Raw genomic sequence first — 21,023 nt, forward strand, 5'->3', positions numbered from 1 at the left:
TAGCATGAAGAACCTCCCTGGTTACAAAGAAATCGGATTTGAAACAAAATTCAGTTTTCAATGATATTTTATTTGTACATATTTAATGCATACAAATTGTGAACAAAATAAACTGTTGGAGGTGATTTCAAAATAAACAATCCAAATCATGTTTATAAAAAGTTTTTTTGTCAATTCTTCTTTTGGGTATTTTTATTAGTGGCGTGTCATGCATCAGACTTAAGTTCTGGTTGCTGAGTCATCAATCAATGTGTGGGTTCCAATCCTGGTCAAGACACTTTTGTCATTGAGGAGCAACTATACGGTAGTTAAGAGGTAAATGGGAACCTATGAGTGCAGAGTTGGTTCTTATGATTGATTTAGCTTAGTGCGCTACATAATTGGTAGCACAGGCTGTATACTCCCCAGGGAGCTGAGATTAAGGAATGAAATAAGTGGCCAAGGTTCACAGTGCTAGGCACTTTTGAGGGTCCCTTGTTTCATACACGAAAACAATTTAATAACAATTAATGGGTACTTAAGAAGTGACCATCATTACTCCCCCAAATTTCGGGTCCATCAAAATACTCCACTGTATGACGACTAAAACGCAACTGTTTAGACTGATCAGATTGTTATGCCTGTTCCAATGAAAAGCAGTTGTTATCTGTGCCTGCATTACCATAAAATCAGACAATTTCCTCAAATAGAATTCCAGAGGCCATAACTAAACATGGTGCGGTATGTTGATGAATATGTGCAGGATTCTTGTAAATTAATTTACTACAAAAGTTGGCCATTGAGGGCGCTGTCAGTCGAACGCAAGATGGACATTCTTCTCTTGGTCCCTCCGGACTATTTCGCTCTGTTTCGTGACCTCGTCCACTTTCCGTTGAAGCATAACTGCAAAGAAAAAAGAGAGTAGTAGCCAGGTAAAAGTAAATGTTCATCTGAAGAGGTAGAGTCTCGGTCATCAAGATGAAGGTTTGAAAAACCTCTAGTTACCGGGCAAGCTTAGTGGTCTAGTGGTAAGACATCTGGGCCAAATTTCATAGAGCTGCCAAGCACAAAAATTTGCTTAGCAGCAAATTTCTTCCTTAATAAAAACATGATTACCAACCAAATTTTTAGTTGCTGTATATTGCTTGTTACTGGTAATCAGCTGTCGTTTGCTTATCCTGAAAATCCTGTTTTTGTCGAGGCAAAAATTTCATGCTAAGCAAATTTTTGTGCTTAGCAGCTCTATGAAATTGGGCCCTGCTCTCGAATGGTAAAAGACATGAGTTTGAATCCCCACATGAGTAAAAAACATTTGGATTTTATCCCAAACGACTCGAGGAAAAGTACAGTTTACAGCACTTTACATACATTGGTGTGGGGGTCAAACAAAATTTATATTCCTTAATAAAAAAATTAAAAATATACAAAAGTTTCATGTAGCACACGTATAACAAGGTACTCAAGGCGCTAACTATATACTTTTTTTTTTACAGAAAGATAGGTTATTGAAGTTATGAATTCTGAGACCCAATTATGTAGCACCTTATAAGGGTTTTCAATGTGCTACGGTGCATTCAGCAGCCACTGCCAGGAACACCGGGGCGAACCCCTTCTCTTAGCGCTACTGAGATCTTTAATGTGCATTACACAACGCACGAGACCAACGGCTTTACGTCCCATCCGAAGGACGAAAAATGAACAATAAAATCTAATAAAAATACCTGTGTTTTGGTCGATCCACTGGAGGGAGTCCATGTGTGCATTTAATATCTTGCCAATCTGTGTAATCTGCAAAGATGACGATGACAAAAACATTGTGTAAAAGAAGGAAACAAGACTAACTTTACAGCCAAGCCTAGACTCTTGATGATACTCGATGAAAACAGCATTGAACTTAATTTTATTTGGTTACACACTAACAGCAGAATTACAAAACATTGCTGCACACATGGTCAATCATATTACACCGGTTCTGCGTTCTCTACACTGGCTACCTATTCTCAAGCGGATTCAGTTCAAAATTCTTCTCCTTGTTTACAAAGTGATACATGGCTTCGCTCCCACATACATCGACAGTCTCATCTCACAAAAGTTGCCTACTTCATCCATGAGCTTTCGATCAACATCCAACATTCGTCTTCAACTTTCCAATGGCCCATGCACGAATACCCGCTATGGTGATAGAGCAATCTCAGTAGCTGCACCATCTTGCTGGAACAAGCTCCCTCTTCACATCCGTGACTCATCCTCGATCAGCTCATTCAAGACTCGGTTAAAAACACATCTTTTCAGACAATGTTAAAGCACTCTGAAATGCCTGTGGAAAGCGCTATACAAATGTTATTGATTATTATTATTACTATTATTAGAGCCAATAACAGGATGATAGGAAACAAGAAGAAACGTTCAGTTTTAGATGTGGGAGGAAAACCCCTAAGGGTTGAAAACCCACGCAATTAGGTAGGGACTGAAAACCCGAAAAAGAAACCACTGAGACTTCTAAGTGATGAAAATTCCTCCAAGGCAGGGTTCTCCTCCTGCTCAAGCTAGAAAATCGGGCTGATACGCCAATAATTAATAATAATAATAATAATAATAAAGGCTTGTAATGCGCACATACATGTATCCACTCTGCTGGGTGCTCAATAATAATAATCACCTGTTTTTATATAGCGCTTTTCACACCCAGGGCGTCCTAAAGCGCTTCACATTATTACCCCTGGTCACTGGGCCTTAAATCATTCCTTAAACCATCTCAGCTCCCTGGGGAGTATACAGCCTGTGCGCAATATATGCGCTACTCGGCTAAACCAATCACAAAAACCATCTCTGCCCTCACAGGTACCCATTTATACCCCTGGGTGGAGAGAAGCAATTAAAGTTAAGTATCTTGCTCAAGGACCCAAGTGTCACGACCGGGATTCAAACCCACACTCTGATGACTTCACTTTGATCTTCTTAACCACTCGGCCATGACACTCTACCCATGTAGAACCACAGTGACGTCATTCCACCGTTTTATTGTGAGGTTAGAGACTTGAATTTTGTTCCACTCATATTAAAGCTCACTAGTGTACTCACAGGGTCGCTGGTGTCTTGGGGAGCGTTGGCCGTGTTAAGATGTTCGATGATTTCTCGGAGATCTTGAACCATCCTCTTCAGCTGTCCATCTATGTTCTCAGCGAGCTGATACCTGGCGGAAAAGAAACAAAGAAGAGGTTAGAATAAAAACGTCATTTTCATCTGACAACTCACACCTGTTACCTCCATGTGATTCTTTTCCAAACAGAGGACATAATCTTTTCAAAAATGAGGGCCCAATTTCAAAGCGTTGCTTAGCGGCCGATTTTGTGCTTACTGTGCGATTTCCATTTCATAGCGCTGCCAACCGTAAGCACACAAAAAGGCATGCTAACCTTATGGTGCTTACCGCACGAAAATAAATGACGTCACAATGCAAATCCATGGTAAACGCGCAATATGGTCGCCCACTTTTTCAGCTTACCTGTGAAATACACTTGCACCTTAGCAAATTTTGCTGCTACAGTGAGCATGAAAATTTGCTTACCGTTAAGCAGCGCTATGAAATTTGGCCCAGTCGGGCTGTCGACTGCTGCAGGCAGATTAATAGCTCATCCATTAAGTTTAATTAACTAATTCAATGTAAACACAGCCACTGGCAAAAAGTGTGTAAACTTTCTAAAATTTTGTGGAGAAAATCTGCAAAGAAGTGGCTTACGTCCTCTCTCGTTCCAAGTCGGCGTGCTGCGAGAAGACGGATCCATGCTGTTGGTTACGGACTCCTTCCTCCAGGGGTACCAGCATGTCTTCAAGCTCTCTCTGCTGGGACATGATGAAGTCTAGCTCATGCTCAAGTCTGTCAATTGAGAAAGAAAAAAACAATTTGGACTTATTTGGGACCAATCAGAATAATCAATGTTACAAAATTTATTTTGACCCACCCATTCTCAAGTTTTGATTTTCAAATATTCATTATCTTCACAATATAATGTATTGACCTCTTGCATGCGCGTCACACGCGGCGACTGATGCCACGCTCACCATGTTGGTGGTCAATAGGCTTACGTGTAAACGCCGCGTCACCTAAAAATGCGCACTTCACTGAACAACACACGTTGACAGTGACCACCAAAATGGTGCATCCAAGATTATTCTGATGATGACGTCAGGTGAAATGGGTCAATACTCTGCAGAACAAAGTAATGCCTAGGATAAGAATTCAGGCAATGCATGATGGAAAATACTAAGTAAGGTTTGCGGTGAACCAATTTAAAAGTCTCTATTGTGGGTAAAGGTGGCTCTGAGAAGAGCTATTTGTTACCAAGTAAGTTTTTATGCTAACAAATATTTTGAGTAATTACTTATAGTGTCCAGTGCCTTTAATAGTACTTACCTTTGTTGGTCTGTTTTCACTTTTTCCAGGTCGCTGTGCAACACTGTGATCTGAGAAACAAAAACATTTTAACTTCACAGTTAAAAACATAAATTTATCGCTTTTAATCTTTAGGGAATAATTTTTTTAAAGAATGTTTTACAAGCCTGAACATCTGACGTCATACTTCGAGGGTCGTGAAGGGCGCCAGAGACCGGCCTCCAGCAGGCGTGTACATCCACCTTTGACCTACATTCATTTCACATAGAGATACGTAGTTAAACTCTACACCAACACAACATGCAAGATGCACATGCTTATACTGTATACAATACACACATACGTGGACACAGCATGCAAGCTTTCCATGTGTTTTGATTGGTCGTCCGTGGTGACCTCAGACCAATCAAAACAAACTCAGATACAGTGGCTTTTATTTTAGTCACTGCATTTATCCAATGATATCATTGTATCCAATGGAATCACTGGATCTGAATAGCAAGTACCTCTCTTTATCCTAGCGGATAAAGAGAGGGGCCCAGTCTATGTGATGACAAACGGAGCATTCAATGAGGGCGCTGAGTGAAACAAGGGAGTCAAAAGAGGGTGCCCTTCATAGCATTAAACTCAGCGATGCCATTTGTCTTTGTTTGGGGTACCACAATTTACTATATTGAAGGACTACAATTACAAAACAAAATTCATGGATCAGGCGATGTTCGTTATAGAATGTGAAAGTTTTGCGCATATTCGAACCTTTGGACACCGCGAGCTTGTTTCCTTCACTTGTTAAAGCCATTGGACACTTTCGGAACAGAAAAAAACTTACAGGGTTTACACAAGGTAATGGTGAAAGACTTCTCTTGAAATATTATTCCATGAAATGCTTTACTTTTTGAGAAAACAACTTAAAACAATTATCAATTCTCAATATTGAGATTTACGGATTTATTTTAAACACATGTCATGACACGGCGAAACGTGCGTAAACAAGGGTGGGTTTTCCCGTTACTTTCTCCCAACTCCGATGACCAATTGAGCCTAAATTTTCACAGGTTTGTTGTTTTATATTTAAGTTGTGATACACAAAGTGTGGGCCTTTGGACAACACTGTTTACCGCAAGTGTCCAATGGCTTTAAAGCAATGTCTGTGGGACTAATGAGATCTCAAAAATTTGTGTAAAAACTTGTGTAACAGGGTTCTACTGTGCAGATCACACGCTCGAGTTGCAAAAGTGGCGAGCCTCACATCCCCGACAGGCATCCCTTATCTCTCTGAAGGAAAATTTATTTTTGCAAGAATGGAAACTTCCTTTACCGTTTCTCCGTTTTCCATGAGCATTCTGTCCCAGGCGTTGACCTGCGTTGCCTGTTTGAGGAAGATGGACTCTTGATCTTCAAGATTTACCGTCCACTTGTTGATGTTCTGCTCTAGTTGATGGTAGCTCATGGTGGGGCCGTGGGTCGTTGGGGCGGCAGTCCCAGTAGTTGCTCTGTAGGAATTAGATATTATACAAATGGTGAATGTTTATCAGTGAAATTGACAGGATTACCAACACCAGGGTTTGCTTTTAACTTTTTTTTTCCTTCTTTTTTTTTCTTTTCCAGAAGACGATCAGAGCATACTGATCGAAACGTCGAGTTGAAACCAACGGTTCTTTTCTGAACCACCCCAACTCATTTAGAGATAGTCATTACATGTTGTTACCGCAAAAATTGTTACCGCAAAACTTTTGTCTTTTTTTTTTCGAGAAGTCGTTCGATGGATGCTACACATGCACTCTCCTAGTAGCGCTCATTGTAGCCTGGGAAGACCACATAACCAAGGACAACCTATATGGCGACCTCCCTAGGGTCGGAGACAAAATCGCAGCCCGTCCGATGCAGTTAGCAGGCCACTGTTACAGGCATCCGGAGTTGGAGGCACACAAAGTCATTCTCCGATAACCAACTCACGAACACAGTGAGACATGGAAGATCTACAATTTCTCACACCAGGGTGCTGCAAAAGGACACCTGTGTAGCTGTTTTTAGCCACACTCTACTTCACTGTTCACCCACCTGCACTGTATACATCCACACCCTCGCATGTACACAACAACAAGAGTACGTAATACACCAGGGCCCAAGTTCATGGCTTTGCTTGCACAGAATCGGTGCTTACGGAAGCAGGGAATTCCGTGCTTACAGGAAGCGTATTTCACGGGTTAGCGGCGAATTTTGGCTTCTGCGCGTGCTGACTAGGGATTCTACGCTTACAAGGCTAGCGCAGAAAATCGGCGCTTACACGTAAGCGGGAATCGTGAAGCGCAGAATTCCGCGGTAAGCAGAGCCATGAAATTGGCCCCTGATGGTGGACTGTACTTTTACGGAAGAAGAAGAAGAAGAATCAACAGACGAACTGGCCACCCTCATGCAAGACCGAATTACTTGATAAAGCCATATTCGATTCCTCCAGCAAAAATTGGGTCTTGCAATTTTAACAAAGTAAACAACTTACCCTGGTTTGGCTGCTGTAGTAGTAGCACCCAATCCACCTACAAGAAGACAAAGTTGAGAGAATAGGTGATACATTTTTAATCTTTATCCAAAGATTTTTTTATTATTGTTTTCTATGCAAGTCGCAAGAACACAAGGCCTGAAGGCCAATTCAAGGTGTGGGCTACAATTATTTTTTTCCGGGGTGCTTGCTATGTGAACCAGAAACACCAGGGTTAACCCCTACTCTTCATGGTTCCTTTTCACGCACTAACAATCTTTAATACATAGGACCTACGGCTTAATTAATATTCCATCAAAAGTACAAGCAATAATGGTTAATTGGAATTACTCAATAGACTTTTGATCTGTTGTATGTTTTAGTAAAATTGTAAAACTCAAAAAGTGTGATAACAAAGCAATTTTAACGTATCGTAAGCAGCCTTACCGAGTGAGAGGCCAGTCGTGCTCTTTGCTGTTGCAGCTGTACTGGTGGCTGATGGGATACCTGTAAAAGGACAAATTGCAATAAACCCATTCCAATGAAATTTGCCAATTGTGCAAAAGAAAAGATATTCATTCATCAGACTCAAAACCAAGGTAAAACATCATTTGTGACCTGCTCTGTGAAAATGAGTCAGATGTAGGCAATTTCAGAAATGGAGTTATATGCATGGCTGGAAAGAACACATCAGCAGCAGTAATTTGGTAAATGTCTAAGCTTTGGGGCGTATCGCGTTGCTGAGTTACTCCCGTTTGAAATTAGCCACTACACCAGTTTTTGTGAAAAAACGAATTACAAGTAAAATGATATTTTAAACTACCATTGTGTGCAAAAGGATACAAATTAGACATAAGTATGATCACAAAATTGTTGTATTCATAGCTTTATTGCCTAAAAGTAAGTGTTCTAAAGGTTAACCATGCAACTAAAGATCTTAAAAAGAAAAAAAACATAACGTAATATTGCATAAGGCCACATCTGACTCATTTTCACAGAGTGGGTCACATTCACTCTTAAAACAAAGTGAGGTACTTTTAAAGGCAGTGGATAGTTACTAAAAATAATTAGCATAAAGCATGACTTGGTAACGAGTAATGGGGAGCTGTTGATAGTATAAAACATTGTGAGAAACGGCTCCCTCTGAAGTAACGTAGTTTTTGAGAAAGAAGTAATAATCCAAGAATTTGATTTCGAGACTTCAGATTTAGATATTGAGGTCTCGAAATCAAGCATCTGAAAGCACACAACTTCGTGTGTCTGACAAGGGTGTTTTTTCTTTCATTATTATCTCGCAACTTCAACGACCGATTGAGCTCAAATTTTCACAGGTTTGTTATTTTATGCATATGTTGAAATACACAAAGTTAGAAGACTAGTCTTTGACAATTACCAATAGTGTACAGAGCATATAAAGGAACGTTACAGATTTGGTTAGAAACAAAAAATGCGTGAAGATCACAGATTTACATAAAACTTACACGGTCTAATGATGCTGATTGAAGAAAACATCCCTTGAAATATTTCTGTCTGAAATGTCATATTTGATGAGAAACAAATAATCTAATTGAGCATTTTATTCGTTTTTGTTTTGGCATCGATGCAATGCAAAATGTATTATCAGTTTTTCACTATTTTCTCGTGACCCAGATAACCGATCAATCTCAAACTTGTCAATTAATGTATATGGTGGGTTACATAAAGTGCTTACATTGCCAGCAACTGTTTCATCAGCAAAAACCAATTCTGTAATATTCCTTCAAGTTCTGGTCAAATTTTTGCTTTAGAAGTTTCAAACCACTAAATAAAAATTACTCCTACTTACTGAGTGATAGTCCAGTCCCTGCGGCGCTGGCAGCTGCAGTCGTCGTTGGTTTACCCAGTAGTGTGCTGAGCCCTTCTGTCGGCTTCCCAGCTGCACCTAGGCCCAAGCCCATTCCTTAAAGAGACAAAAATAAAATCACAATGTTTAAAGGAAAATTCTAAAAAAGATTGGGTGTTAAAGCCATTTGACCCTTTCGGTTCAGAGAAAAAAAAAAAAATATCACAGATTTACAAATAACTTACAGGGTTTACAGAAGGCAATGGTGGAAGACTTCTCTTGAAATATTAGTCCATGAAATGCTTTACTTTTTGAGAAAACAGCAAAACAATATAAATTCTCGTTAACGAGAATTACGGATTTATTTGAAACACATGTCATGACACGGCGAAACGCGCGGAAACAATGGTGGGTTTTCCGTTGTTTTCTCCCGACTCCGATGACCGATTGAGCCTAAATTTTCACAGGTTTGTTATTTGATATAGAAGTTGTGGTACACAAAGTGTGGGCCTTGGACAACACTGTTTACCGAAAGGGTCCAATGGCTTTAACGATAAATACCAAGGGTTGTTTTAAAGACACTGGACACTATTGGTAATTGTCTTTAAAAAGACCAGTCTTCTCACTTGCTGTACATGTACCTCAACATATGCATGAAATAACAAACCTGTGAAAATTTGAGTTCAATCGGTCATCGAAGTTTTGATAAAATAATGACAGGAAAAACACCTTTGTCACACAAAGTTGTGTGCTTTCAGATTCTTGATTTTAAAACCTCCAATTCTAAATGTGAGAAACACCCTTGTCACATGAAGTTGTGTGCTTTCAGATGCTTGATTTTAAAACCTCCAATTCTAAATGTGAGAAACACCCTTGTCACATGAAGTTGTGTGCTTTCAGATGCTTGATTTCGAGACCTCAAATTCTAAATGCGAGGTCTCGAAATCAAATTTGTGGAAAATAATCTCCTTCTTGAAAAGTATTCCACCCCATAGGGAGCCGATTCTCACAATGTTTTGTACTATCACTAGGTGCCCATTACTCGTTATCAAGTAAGGTTTTCTGCTAATATAGTAATTATCAATAGTGTCATTGCCTTTAAACACACAAATATACCTTTCTTTGTTTTTTGGAATTGATCTATTGTTTTTAAAATCCTATGTAAAAAATAGTTGTATACAATCAAATTAACCCATACTTGCCCAAGAAACTTACCAGCTGATGTTGGTGTGGCAAATCCGAGAGACTTTGCAGCCGTCCCCATTCCGAGAGATGCGGCTGAAGTTACCGGCTTGCCCCCGAAGGAAATCCCCTGCCCTGCGGCGGTCGCCCCAGCAGTGGTGGGTGTGGCACCGAAACCAAGAGAGGCACCGCCACCGAGCCCGAGAGAGGTACCCCCACCGAGCCCGAGAGAGGTACCCCCACCGAGCCCGAGAGAGGCACCCCCTCCGAGCCCAAGTGAGGCACCCCCACCGAGCCCTAGGGACGCTGTCGTCGCGGGCTTAGCCCCGAAACCCAACACTTGTCCTGCTGAAGTGGCAGCAGCGGTGGCGCTGGTTGGTGTTGCTGTTGCGACTGGAGTACCGAAGCTGAGTGGTTTAGCACCCAGACCTAGGTTGAGACTGGCAGTGGTTGCTGCCGTGGTTGCTGAGGTATCTGTAGTGTGCAAGGAACATAGAGTTATTTATAAGAACTAGTGGGCGCACTGGTGATGCTGCTTGCACAAACACGACAGGACCGCAAGGAGACTCGCGCGCCATTCTGTACGCGCGTTGAATATGAAGTACACGTTGGAGTTTGTGTTTATCGAACACAACAGGCTGCTGTTTTGTCAACTTACAAAATGGCCGCACATGGGTATCATCCACTAGGAGCCTAGCTGGTAGAACAGAATGTAATACCTTCCCAACTTTTAATGAAGCAATCGTGGTAAAGTGCCTTGCTCAAGGACACAAAGTGTCATGACCATGATTCGAACCCACACTCTGCTGCCGACAACACCAGGGCCCAATTTCATAGCGCTGCTAAACGGTAAGCAAATTTTCATGCTTACGGTAGAAAAAAAAATTTGCTTAGGTGCAAGCGTTTTTCACAGATTAGCAGAAAAATTAGGCTGCCATATTGCGTGTTTACCATGTATTTGTATTGTTACGTCAATATGAAATGAAGATCGCACAGTAAGCAAAAAAACGGCCCCTAAGCAGTGCTATGAAATTGGGCCCAAAGCTTAGGTCTGGCGAATTAGACCACTTGGTCAAACAAAACATTTGCTGCTCGATTTACAAATATGCGGTTTCCATTTCTGGGCAATTTTTTTAAACAACAACAACATTCAAAGAATCTAGTGATTAATTACAAAAACAATGGACATTAATATATATTCATACTCAGATTTAGCACATTTCCTCCCGTTCCTGGTTGGATGGTGCCCAGGCTGAATCCACCCGCACCCGGTGCTTGACCGCCGAGTGTCCCTCCAAACCCCAGACTACTGGGTGCCGTTGTTCCGCCAAAACTAACCCCACTGGATGCTGGTGTGGCTGCCCCACCTCCGAAAGAGAACCCCTGACCTGCTCAAAAGACGCAAAAGCATTTTTTATTAAACTTTAAACCAACGGGGCCAAATTTCAGAGAGCATCTTAAAGGCCCGGTCCCACTGCAGCCATATTGAGAATACTAACGATAACGACGCAAAGAGAACGCATTCTATTGGTTGAATGGGCATGTGCGTATTCTGCGTCAAGCAACTCAACCAATAGAATGCGTTCTGTTTGCGTCGTGATCATTATCGTTTTCGTTATCGCTGCAGTGTGACTCGGCCTTAAGGCACTGGACATGTTTGGTAATTGTCAAAGACCAGTAAGTGGTGTTCAATTGGTCATCGAAGTTGCCAGAGAGTAAATGAAAGAAAAAACGCCCTTGTTGCACAAATTTGTGTGCTTTCAGATGAATTCTTTGAGTGGGAAATTGTTTCATACTATCAACAGCTCTCCATTCTAGCTACCGGGCAACCTCGGTAGTCTAGTTGGTAAGACACTGCTCTAGAATTGCAAGGGTCGTGGGTTCGAATCCCACCCGAGTAACATGCCTGTGATATTTTTTTCACAGGACTCGGGAAAGTACTGAGTATACAGTGCTAACACACATCGGTGTATGGGTAAAAACCAAAATTAATAAGCTCTCCATTGCTCGTTACCAAGTAAGTTTTTATGCTAACTGTCTTGAGTAATTACCTAAAGTGTCCAGTGCCTTTAAGCAGAATTGAAAATATTGCTTATCATTTGTCTGCTAAGAAGAAATGAGCAGGATACCAAGAACATAGTACTATAGCTGGTACCTTATTCTGGTAAAACACGAACTGCGGAATAAAGAGCTTACCTGCTGGCTTGCTGCTGGCGGCACCGAGTCCAAAGCCAGCTGCAGGTGCAGCTGCTGCAGTCGTGTTTGGTGCGACTGCAGCAACTGGCTGTGACCCAAAACCCAATCCACCTATGACATGATAATACAAAAAATATTTTAATTTCAGATACATTTATTTCATGTCAACATCAATCAATTCATATTTGGTTTGCGGTAACACCATGTGTGTGTATCTACTTGCCAGGTAGAGTTGTTCTTAGGGAACTGTCTTGCTTTATTCTACTGCCGTGGAGTAGATAATCGGAGGTTCCGGAGACTTCTCCAGAACTGAGGAGTCTCCGGAACCTCCGATTATCTACTCCACGGCAGTAGAATAAAGCAAGACAGTTCCCTAAGAACAACTCTACCTGGCAAGTAGATACACACACATGGTGTTACCGCAAACCAAATATACATTGATACCTCACCATGCAATGCCTAAAATCCTACATTATATCAATCAATTCATTGTGATAACATTGTTTAGAAAACATGTCATAACTTGTACTAAGGAAAACTTAATGAACAAAAAATAGAAAATAGCTTGACGTTAACATGTAGGAAAAAGAAGAAGCAAAAGCTTTGTTTTCCTCTACCTTAAAGACAAGGACAATTTACAAAACGTGCTTATGCTTTGGGCGTCGTAATGTATTATTTCATTTGTGCACAAAGAGCATATTCAAGCGAGGAATTAAACACGACTGTGCTGGGTGAAAGTTATAATATATTTGGATGACAACAAAACAATTTAATAAACGGGGAAAAAAATTCCTGTATGCGTGACTTGATCTATCAAATATGAGAACCCAAATGATTCAATTTTATTTGACCAAGAAAACAAATTATTTCGTAAAAATTGTTAAAGGAACATGTTGCCTTGGATCAGACGAGTTGGTCTATAAAAAGCGTTTGTAACCGTTTGTGATCCACACAACATTGCCTCGAAATTGCGTGGTTTTCCTTTTTCTTTGCGAATAAACATGGTCGGCCATTTATGGGAGTCAAAAATTTGACACCCATAAATTGCCGACCATGTTAGTCGATGATGTAAAAGGAAAACATCGCAATTTCGAGGCATGATTGTGTGGATCATTGTATTCTACTTTAACAACATCTTTCCACCCATATGCATTTTATAACAAACGGCTACAAATGCTTTTCAAAGACCAACTCGACCGATTCAGGGCAACGTGTTCATTTAATGGTTATACTTTTTGTGCTTAAAAGCAGCTCTATGAAACTGGGGCCAGGTCACGACAACCATGCAAATTTTCAAAAATATGGAGCGAAAATCCACGCAGGAAAAAAACATCTCCAATAGGAAAACACAATCTGAAAAATGTAGATTTGCTGTAGACTTCTAACCACAGGTTTTTAGTGCCATTAATTTTAAGGGTGATTACCAAACTAACGCATACCTTCACTTTAAAGCCATTATACATTTTCGGTACAAAAAAAAAAAAGTTCACAGATTTACAAATAATTTACAGGGTTTACAGAAGGTAATGGTGAAAGACTTCTCTTGAAATATTATTCCATGAAATGCTTTACTTTTTGAGAAAACATTAAAACAATATCAATTCTCGATAGCAAGAATTACGGATTTATTTTAAACACATGTCATGACACGGCGAAACGTGCGGAAACCAAGGGTGGGTTTTCCCGTTATTTTCTCCCGACTTCGATGACCGACTGAGGCTTAATTTTCACAGGTTTGTTATTTTATATAAGTTGTGATACACGAAGTGTGGGACTTGGGCAATACTGTTTACCGAAAGTGTATAGTGGCTTTAAGCTAAGGCCTCACAAAAAGAACCTTTACTTGCACTTTTTCAAGTTAAAATGCCTTCAAATAACATCATTTCAGTGGACGCTAATTGCCTGTTTTCTATTCATAATTAACCACTGAGTAGTGGGTTTTATTGACAGTTTGATGGTTTTTATTATTATTGGCAAACTACAAAATGCCGTCATGCATAACAAATTGTAACTTTTTGAGCACAAGTACGATAATGTCGCTTTCGGAACACATAAACTAGTATAATGTATCGAACGTGACGACCACGGCACTGAAAGAGTCAAGTGTTGACTGTAAAGTACTGAATACATAATTAAACACACATTAAAGGAACACGTTGCCTCGGATCGGACCAGATGGTCTTTGAAAAGCGTTTGTAACTGCTTGTTATAAAACGCATTTGGAAAGACGTTGTAAAAGTAGAATACAATGCTCCACACAAACAAAAATTGCATGGTTTTTCTTTTACCTCTTCAACTAAACACGGTCGGCCATTTATGGGAGTCAAATTTTTGACTCCCATAAATGGCCGAACGTGTTAGTTCGCAAAGTAAAAGGAAAACCACGCAATTTCGAGGCAAATTAGTGTGGATCATTGTATTCTACTTTAAAGACCTGCTTGAACGAAAATGTCAAGTCATGAACTTTGCTGAATTCCACTTAAAATGTTTTCGATGAATAAGGAAATCGAGTCATATGATTATAAATAGGTTTCAATTGTGTAAAAAAACAATCATTTTGTATGCCCTTGTCCTGAGCTTTTTTGCGAGATTTGCGAAAAGCCCCGTTACGTAATCACTCTAAAAACGTCATAAGTAGATAAAGCCGCTTTGTTGCAGCGTGGATGTATAACAAAACAAACTCCCACATATGACGTCAGCAGCATTGTCCTTTGACGCCCGCTCTCAACGGCAGAAGTGTTTTATAGTTTTTCAAAAAACCTTTAGGTAGGGGCCTGATTTTTTACTCGATAATTACAAAAAGTTCAGAAGTGTACACATATCAAAATTACATTAAAATGGTGAACAAGTGCATTATAAACAAGTAAAAATACCATTTCTGTTGAAAACATTCCGCTCAGGTAGCTGTTTAAAATCTACTTTCCAGTCATATGCATTTTATAACACACGGTTACACAAGCTTATAGACCAACTCGTCCGATCCAAGGCAACGTATTCCTTTAAGGGTTGCTGTAAGTACTGACTGAATAAATATTTCAACATGTACATTATACTCGTCTTGTATAATGTACTTAAAGGGAAGGTACACAAAGTACTCAAAACAATTACTCAAAACAAATACTAATATAAAACCTTACTTGGTAACAAGTAATGGGGAGAGGTTGATAGTATAAAACATTGTGAAAAACGACTACCTTTGAAGTAACGTTGTTTTTGAGAAAGAGGTTATTTCTTTTATTCTTATCTGAAAGCACACAAATTCGTCCAACAAGGGTGTTTTTTCTGTCATCATGTTCTCGCAACTTCGATGATAAATTGAGCCCAAATTTTCACAGGCTTGTTATTTTATGCTTATGATGGGATACATCAAGTGAGAACACTGGTCTTTGACAATTACCAAACATGTACCTTTCCTTTAAAGGCAGTCCAAATGGAATGAAGGTAATTATGGACAGTTCATTAATAGTGCAATTCTTTTAAGTAAAGTAAATTTGACAGGGGTTATTAAGCTTTCAGACATAATCCCTCTCGCCAGCTCCCGTTGTGAGTCTGGAAGCTTTCGCTCAATTTGCAGCCAGACTGGATTGGCAGAAGTCGTCCGGCTGATACGCTATTTCATTGCGCTTGAAGTTCCAGGCTGCTCAGTAGTTGCACATACTAGTGTATGGTTGCTATTCTAAGAGAGAGCATACACCGACTGACACAATTAAAGGATAAATACAGATCCTTGCAGAACCCTACTTGTAGCTCTCACAACTACGGATGAGCTGACATTGGACTTGATCAACTAGAAACAATCAATTGTTTTACAAGACCTTGCAGCTGACTGAAAACCGATCTTTGCAGAACCCCAGCTCTCAAAACTGTGGATGAGCTGTGTATGACTTGATTTAACAATCAATTGTTCCGGGAGACATTGCAGCAGACTGAAAACAGATCCTTGTGGAACCCCAGCTCTCACGTCTGTGGATGAGCTATGTAGGACTTGATTAACTAGAACCATGTAGAATCAACCAATTATTATACAAGACCTTGCAGCAGACTTAAAACGGATCCTTGCGGAACCCCAGCTCAAAACTTACACCCCTCAGCAAGCAGAAAAATAAAAGGTTTTTAAATCAAGGTGCAGAATTTGTACTGTTTTGGAGCCAAAATACACCTGCTTGGAAAAGCTGTTAGCTCAAACACCGTAGCCCCCCCCCACAAGCTTCACCATGCGTTCACTACCACTGGCTTTGATATTTATGACCATTTTGCTTAAAGATTGTCACAGTCAGTGCAGAGGAAGGCTCACACAAACCTTCCACCTGGCTGAAAACGGATCCTTGAGGAACCACGTCTTTCACTGGGAGACGGTGCCCTCTCCAGTTGAGTGCGGCCGCCAATGTTTCATGAACTCCAAATGTACATCGTTCAACTACGATCTGGGTACCTTCGTATGCGAGTTGAACAGCGACACCAGGAAAGGACGTCCCGCTGACTTCGTGGAGACCCCTGGAAGTACTTACTACGACAGCGGTGAAATCTCGGACTTGCCAACACCTTCAACTCCTGACGCCAACAAGGTCAACACAACCGTTTCAGAACCAGGCAACGATGCTGAAACCTCTTCAGCCCCTACCTTTGTAGACTACAACTGGACAGTTCCAGCCGATGTCGCCTTGAACGTTTCAGCACCAACGGCAGAAACTCCAACATATTTGCCTCTAGACACAATTGAAGCTACAGTTCCAGTTGACACCATGGCAACATATCATAACTTCTGTCACATGCTGGCTGCACTGAGCCAAGGCAACAGTGAATCTTACATCCTTTTTACTTCTGGCAGCTACCAGGTGATACAGATTTACTGTGATGATGATAATAGCGACGCCTGGAGAAACCTCGACTGCTTGTACGAGACGAATGGTTGGGCCTGCTATCAACAACCCTAAATCTAGACACTAGGGCCAAAAAGACCAATCCAGTAGGCTCCGCCCCTCTGCACGTGTGAGCAAGAATATGCGGGGCTCTCCAATGCCTTTCTGCACAACTCTGCCACGCGCGCCAAGATACGCGCACGCGTGTCGGACCTTTGTTGCGTTGTCATTGGTCAATATGTAATGGGTCGGAGCCTAATGGATCGCTCAATTTCATAGAGCTGCTTTTAAGCACAAAAAGTGGCTACATGAAAGGAGGGTTGACTGTGCACCAAGTTGATGCATTTATTACATATTGCAGGCTGGCAAAGTTTATCCTAGCTTTAAGTTCCACAGGTAAGGGCAAGGGCACCATGGCATTTTCTCCTTGGTAAAGGGCACCCTATGAGGAAATTATAAATGTCTACTGGCGAAGCATTTCAAGGGCACCAAGGCAATGACCAGGTGGCGAGGAGGCAACCACCTTTGTTGCCTCCGTGAAGTATCTGGGCCAAATTTCATAGAGCTGCTTAGCACAAAAATTTGCTAAGCATGAAATTTCTTCTTTGATAAAAACAGGATTACCATCCAAGTTTCCACCTGATTTTCAGGAAAAGATAACAACAGCTGAATACCAGTAACAAGCAATATTTCTATACAACATATGGACATTTGGTTGGTAATCCTGTTTTGTATCAAGGAAGACATTTCATGCTAAGCAAATTTGTGTGCTTAGCAGCTCTATGAAATTGGACCCAGCCCTGCAAAAGTTTTATGGACCGTAATTTGAGACAGTTACCTGTGGGTTTAGCAGGGGCACCTAATCCAAATCCAGTAGCTGCGGGCGTGGAACCGAGCGTCGCCGAGGGCTGGGCCGCGCCCCCGAAGCTAAAACCACCCGCCACACCTGCTGTAGTTGCCGGAGCACCAGCTTGAAAACAGAAGAGGGGGAAAAAAAAGTTTAAAACATCAACGTCTGGGGAAAAAACTTTCAGTTCTTCAATATTGTTTCCACACACACCATGCAGATTATACAGTTATAGCAAAGATACATGTGTACAGTAGCCTTTTCAAACGACGGTTGGTCACGTTTTAAAATTGTTTTACACAAAAAAATAGGTATACTTAACTTTAATGCTTGCAACATTATCGAGTACAACGCCAGTTTGCTCAGCTAACATTTAAATTTTGTTAAAGCGATTTTTCTAAACTGGAAAATGTTTTCGTACATTGAAAGATAACATATTTTCAGCTATGCTTTGTTGCACTTCATGCTATCTTTCAGTTACGAAAGAAAGTTATTTTCAAGTTGAACTATTAACTATGAGTTTGTAATGAAACTACACTCTGTAGATTATGTTACGAATCTACACTTAAAGGAACGTTACAGAATTGGTAAGAAACAAAAATTGTGAAGGTCACAGATTTACATAAAACTTACACGGTCTAATGATGATGATAGTAGAAAATGTCTCTTGAAATATTTCTCTCTGAAATGTCATATTTGATGAGAAATAAATAACCTAATTTCGCGTTTAGAGCTTATCGCTCAGTGAGCGTTTTATTCATTTTTATTTTGGCATCGATGCAATGCAAAATTTGTAACCCAGATGGCCGATCAATCTCAAACTGCTCCAGGTTTGTCAATTTAAACATATTTTCATGACATTGTTTACTCATTTCTCAAAAACCAAAGCACCTCAGCGACTAACATTTTAAGGTACGCTTTCTACTATCATTATCTTCAAACGGTGTAAGTTTAATGTAAATCTGTGGAGATTGTGTTTTGTGTTACAAAGTACCAAAAAACCTTTAAAGGCAGAGGACACTATTGGTAATTACTCAAAATAATTATTAGCATAAAACCTGTCTTGGTAACGAGTAATGGGGAGAGAGAGGTTGATAGTATAAAATAGTGTGAGAAACGGCTCCCTCTGAAGAGATGTAGTTCTCGAGAACGAAGAAATTTTCCTCGAATTTGATTTCGAGACCTCAGATTTATAATTCAAGGTCTTAAAATCAAGGGCACCCTATGAGGAACTTTTCTATTGGGACATTTCAAGGGGCACCAAGGCAACGACCAAGGCAATTCATTCACCAAACTAGCGCAAACCACGTTGGTGTGCTTAATTTGAGCTAAAGTTGGTGTTCTTTATATTATAGTTTCTTAACTGTAAAAAAATCTCTTAAATTCGGCCTCTGGTTGCGGTGACATTTTCGATCACTAAACGATTTTAATTCAATTCAATTCAATTCAATTTAAAAAAACGTGATCATCCTTTGCAGGCAATTACAGTGGCAGACCAGCTCCATATGAAAATATTATGAGAAATGTACAATACAATAATTTAAAAATATAAAGACTACTTGACACAATGACAAGGCAGAGGATGTACATATGGTTGAATACTATTTTAAATACTATTAAAAAAAATCCAGTTCAATTTACCTTTAAAGCCTGATGACCCTCCGAATGAGAATCCACCCGTACCGGCCCCCGCAGCGGCAGTGGTACCTGCCGCTGCCGTAGTGTTAGCAGTGGGTGCAGCTCCAAAGGAGAAACCACCGGGGGCTGCAGCGGGGGTGCCCCCAAATGAAAAGCCCCCTCCTGCTCCTCCTGTGGAAGGTTGGGCACCGAAGAGATTGGCCGGTGGATTGGACATCGTGGATGACAAACTAGTGTGTTACTGTTAGGCGTTGGGTGTTATTCGACCTGTATAATTATAAGCAGTCAAAAGGTCCTACATTATGTAGTGCATGGAGGAAAAGTATTAAATTTTGTCAAACTTCACAAAAAATATGTATGAATAATATGTATGAATAAAAATTTTCATTGATCATATATTGTCATGAAATTACTTTTCAGACAAAGTTCAGGAATCATTGTGCAGACTCTGGAAGGGATCGCACTATTAAAGGCAGTGGACACTATTGGTAATTACTCAAAATAATTATTGCCATAAAACCTTTCTTGGTGATGAGTAATGGGGAGAGGTTGATGGTTTAAAACATCGTGAGAAATGGCTCCCTCTGAAGTACCATAGTTTTCGAGAAAGAAGTTGTTTTCCACGAATTTGATTTCAAGACCTCAAGAGTCAAGTTTAGAACTTGAGGTCTCGAAATCAACCATCTAAACGCACACAACTTCGTGTGACAAGGGTTATTTTTCTTTCATTAAATATTATCTCGCAACTTCGACGACCGATTGAGCTCAAGGTTTCACAGGTTTGTCATTTTATGCATATATGTTGAGATACACACACCAAGTGAGAAGACTGGTCTTTGACAATTACCAATAGTGTTCACTGCCTTTAAATAATAAGTATTATTAATAAAGTAATGTTATTATTATTTTTTTTTAAATGTAGTAAAAATGAAACTTTAATTTTAAATTTTAAATATAAATTGGATTTTAATTAATCAAGTTAATATAACCATAACTAGCCTGTATATACAGCAAACTTCGTGTACGTTAAATGTTCGTATGTTTTAGTGCAATAAAACAAAAACAATTTTTATATCTCAGTCAATGACGTTCGTCGGTCGAGTTGTCTCCACAAAGCGAAGTCTAGTGTAAATCGCCGGCCGCAACAACATTGTTGGTCGACAGTCAGTAGACGGTCGCAGAAGCATTAGACTGAAAATGAAGTCCTCACTTCTTCACTGTGAAAGTAACAATAAATAACTTACCTTTCTTTTTTGACCAGTTTCACAATCATTTGAAGATTGACAAACGAGAAGACAGTCGTCCAAGTGAAACTTGAAGGACAGAACACGCGCGAGTAAACTTTTTTTTAACAGGCTTGTTAAAGGGCGCCCTCAATAGGCGTTACTTAGATAGTTGAGTGATTGATTTTTATGCAAATTATTTTGTCAATAAAAATTCTGAAAGTTTTGATTTGTTTATAGTGTAGTGTATACACTCCCTCCTGATCCAGGATTCTGCTAAATCTAGGGTGAACAAAAATTGTTTCAATGCATCAAAAACTAACCACAGTTATGCAAAACCTACATAAGAAAACAATCTTATTTTATTAGTAAAAATTCTGACTGAAATTTATGATGAAAAAAAAA

At 40.1% G+C, this 21,023-nt stretch overlaps 1 protein-coding gene across 1 annotated transcript; it reads right to left on the bottom strand.

The window, feature by feature from the left end:
• Window positions 1–560: 560 nt before the first annotated feature.
• On the bottom strand, window positions 561–20,759 carry LOC117299483 (nuclear pore glycoprotein p62-like). The gene is made up of 15 exons (XM_033783025.1): window positions 20,640–20,759; window positions 19,399–19,662; window positions 17,749–17,880; window positions 12,052–12,162; window positions 11,061–11,243; window positions 9,889–10,329; window positions 8,677–8,790; window positions 7,299–7,358; window positions 6,873–6,909; window positions 5,691–5,865; window positions 4,394–4,443; window positions 3,719–3,856; window positions 3,061–3,172; window positions 1,701–1,767; window positions 561–882 (listed from the first exon to the last, which is right to left on the bottom strand). The coding sequence occupies exons 2-15, from the start codon at window positions 19,610–19,612 to the stop codon at window positions 791–793; spliced, it is 1,926 nt and encodes a 641-aa protein (XP_033638916.1). The 5' UTR covers window positions 19,613–19,662; window positions 20,640–20,759; the 3' UTR covers window positions 561–790.
• Between the last annotated feature and the right edge of the window lie 264 nt (window positions 20,760–21,023).

This window comes from Asterias rubens, chromosome 14, assembly GCF_902459465.1.
Source record: "Asterias rubens chromosome 14, eAstRub1.3, whole genome shotgun sequence".
NCBI lineage: Eukaryota > Metazoa > Echinodermata > Asteroidea > Forcipulatida > Asteriidae > Asterias > Asterias rubens.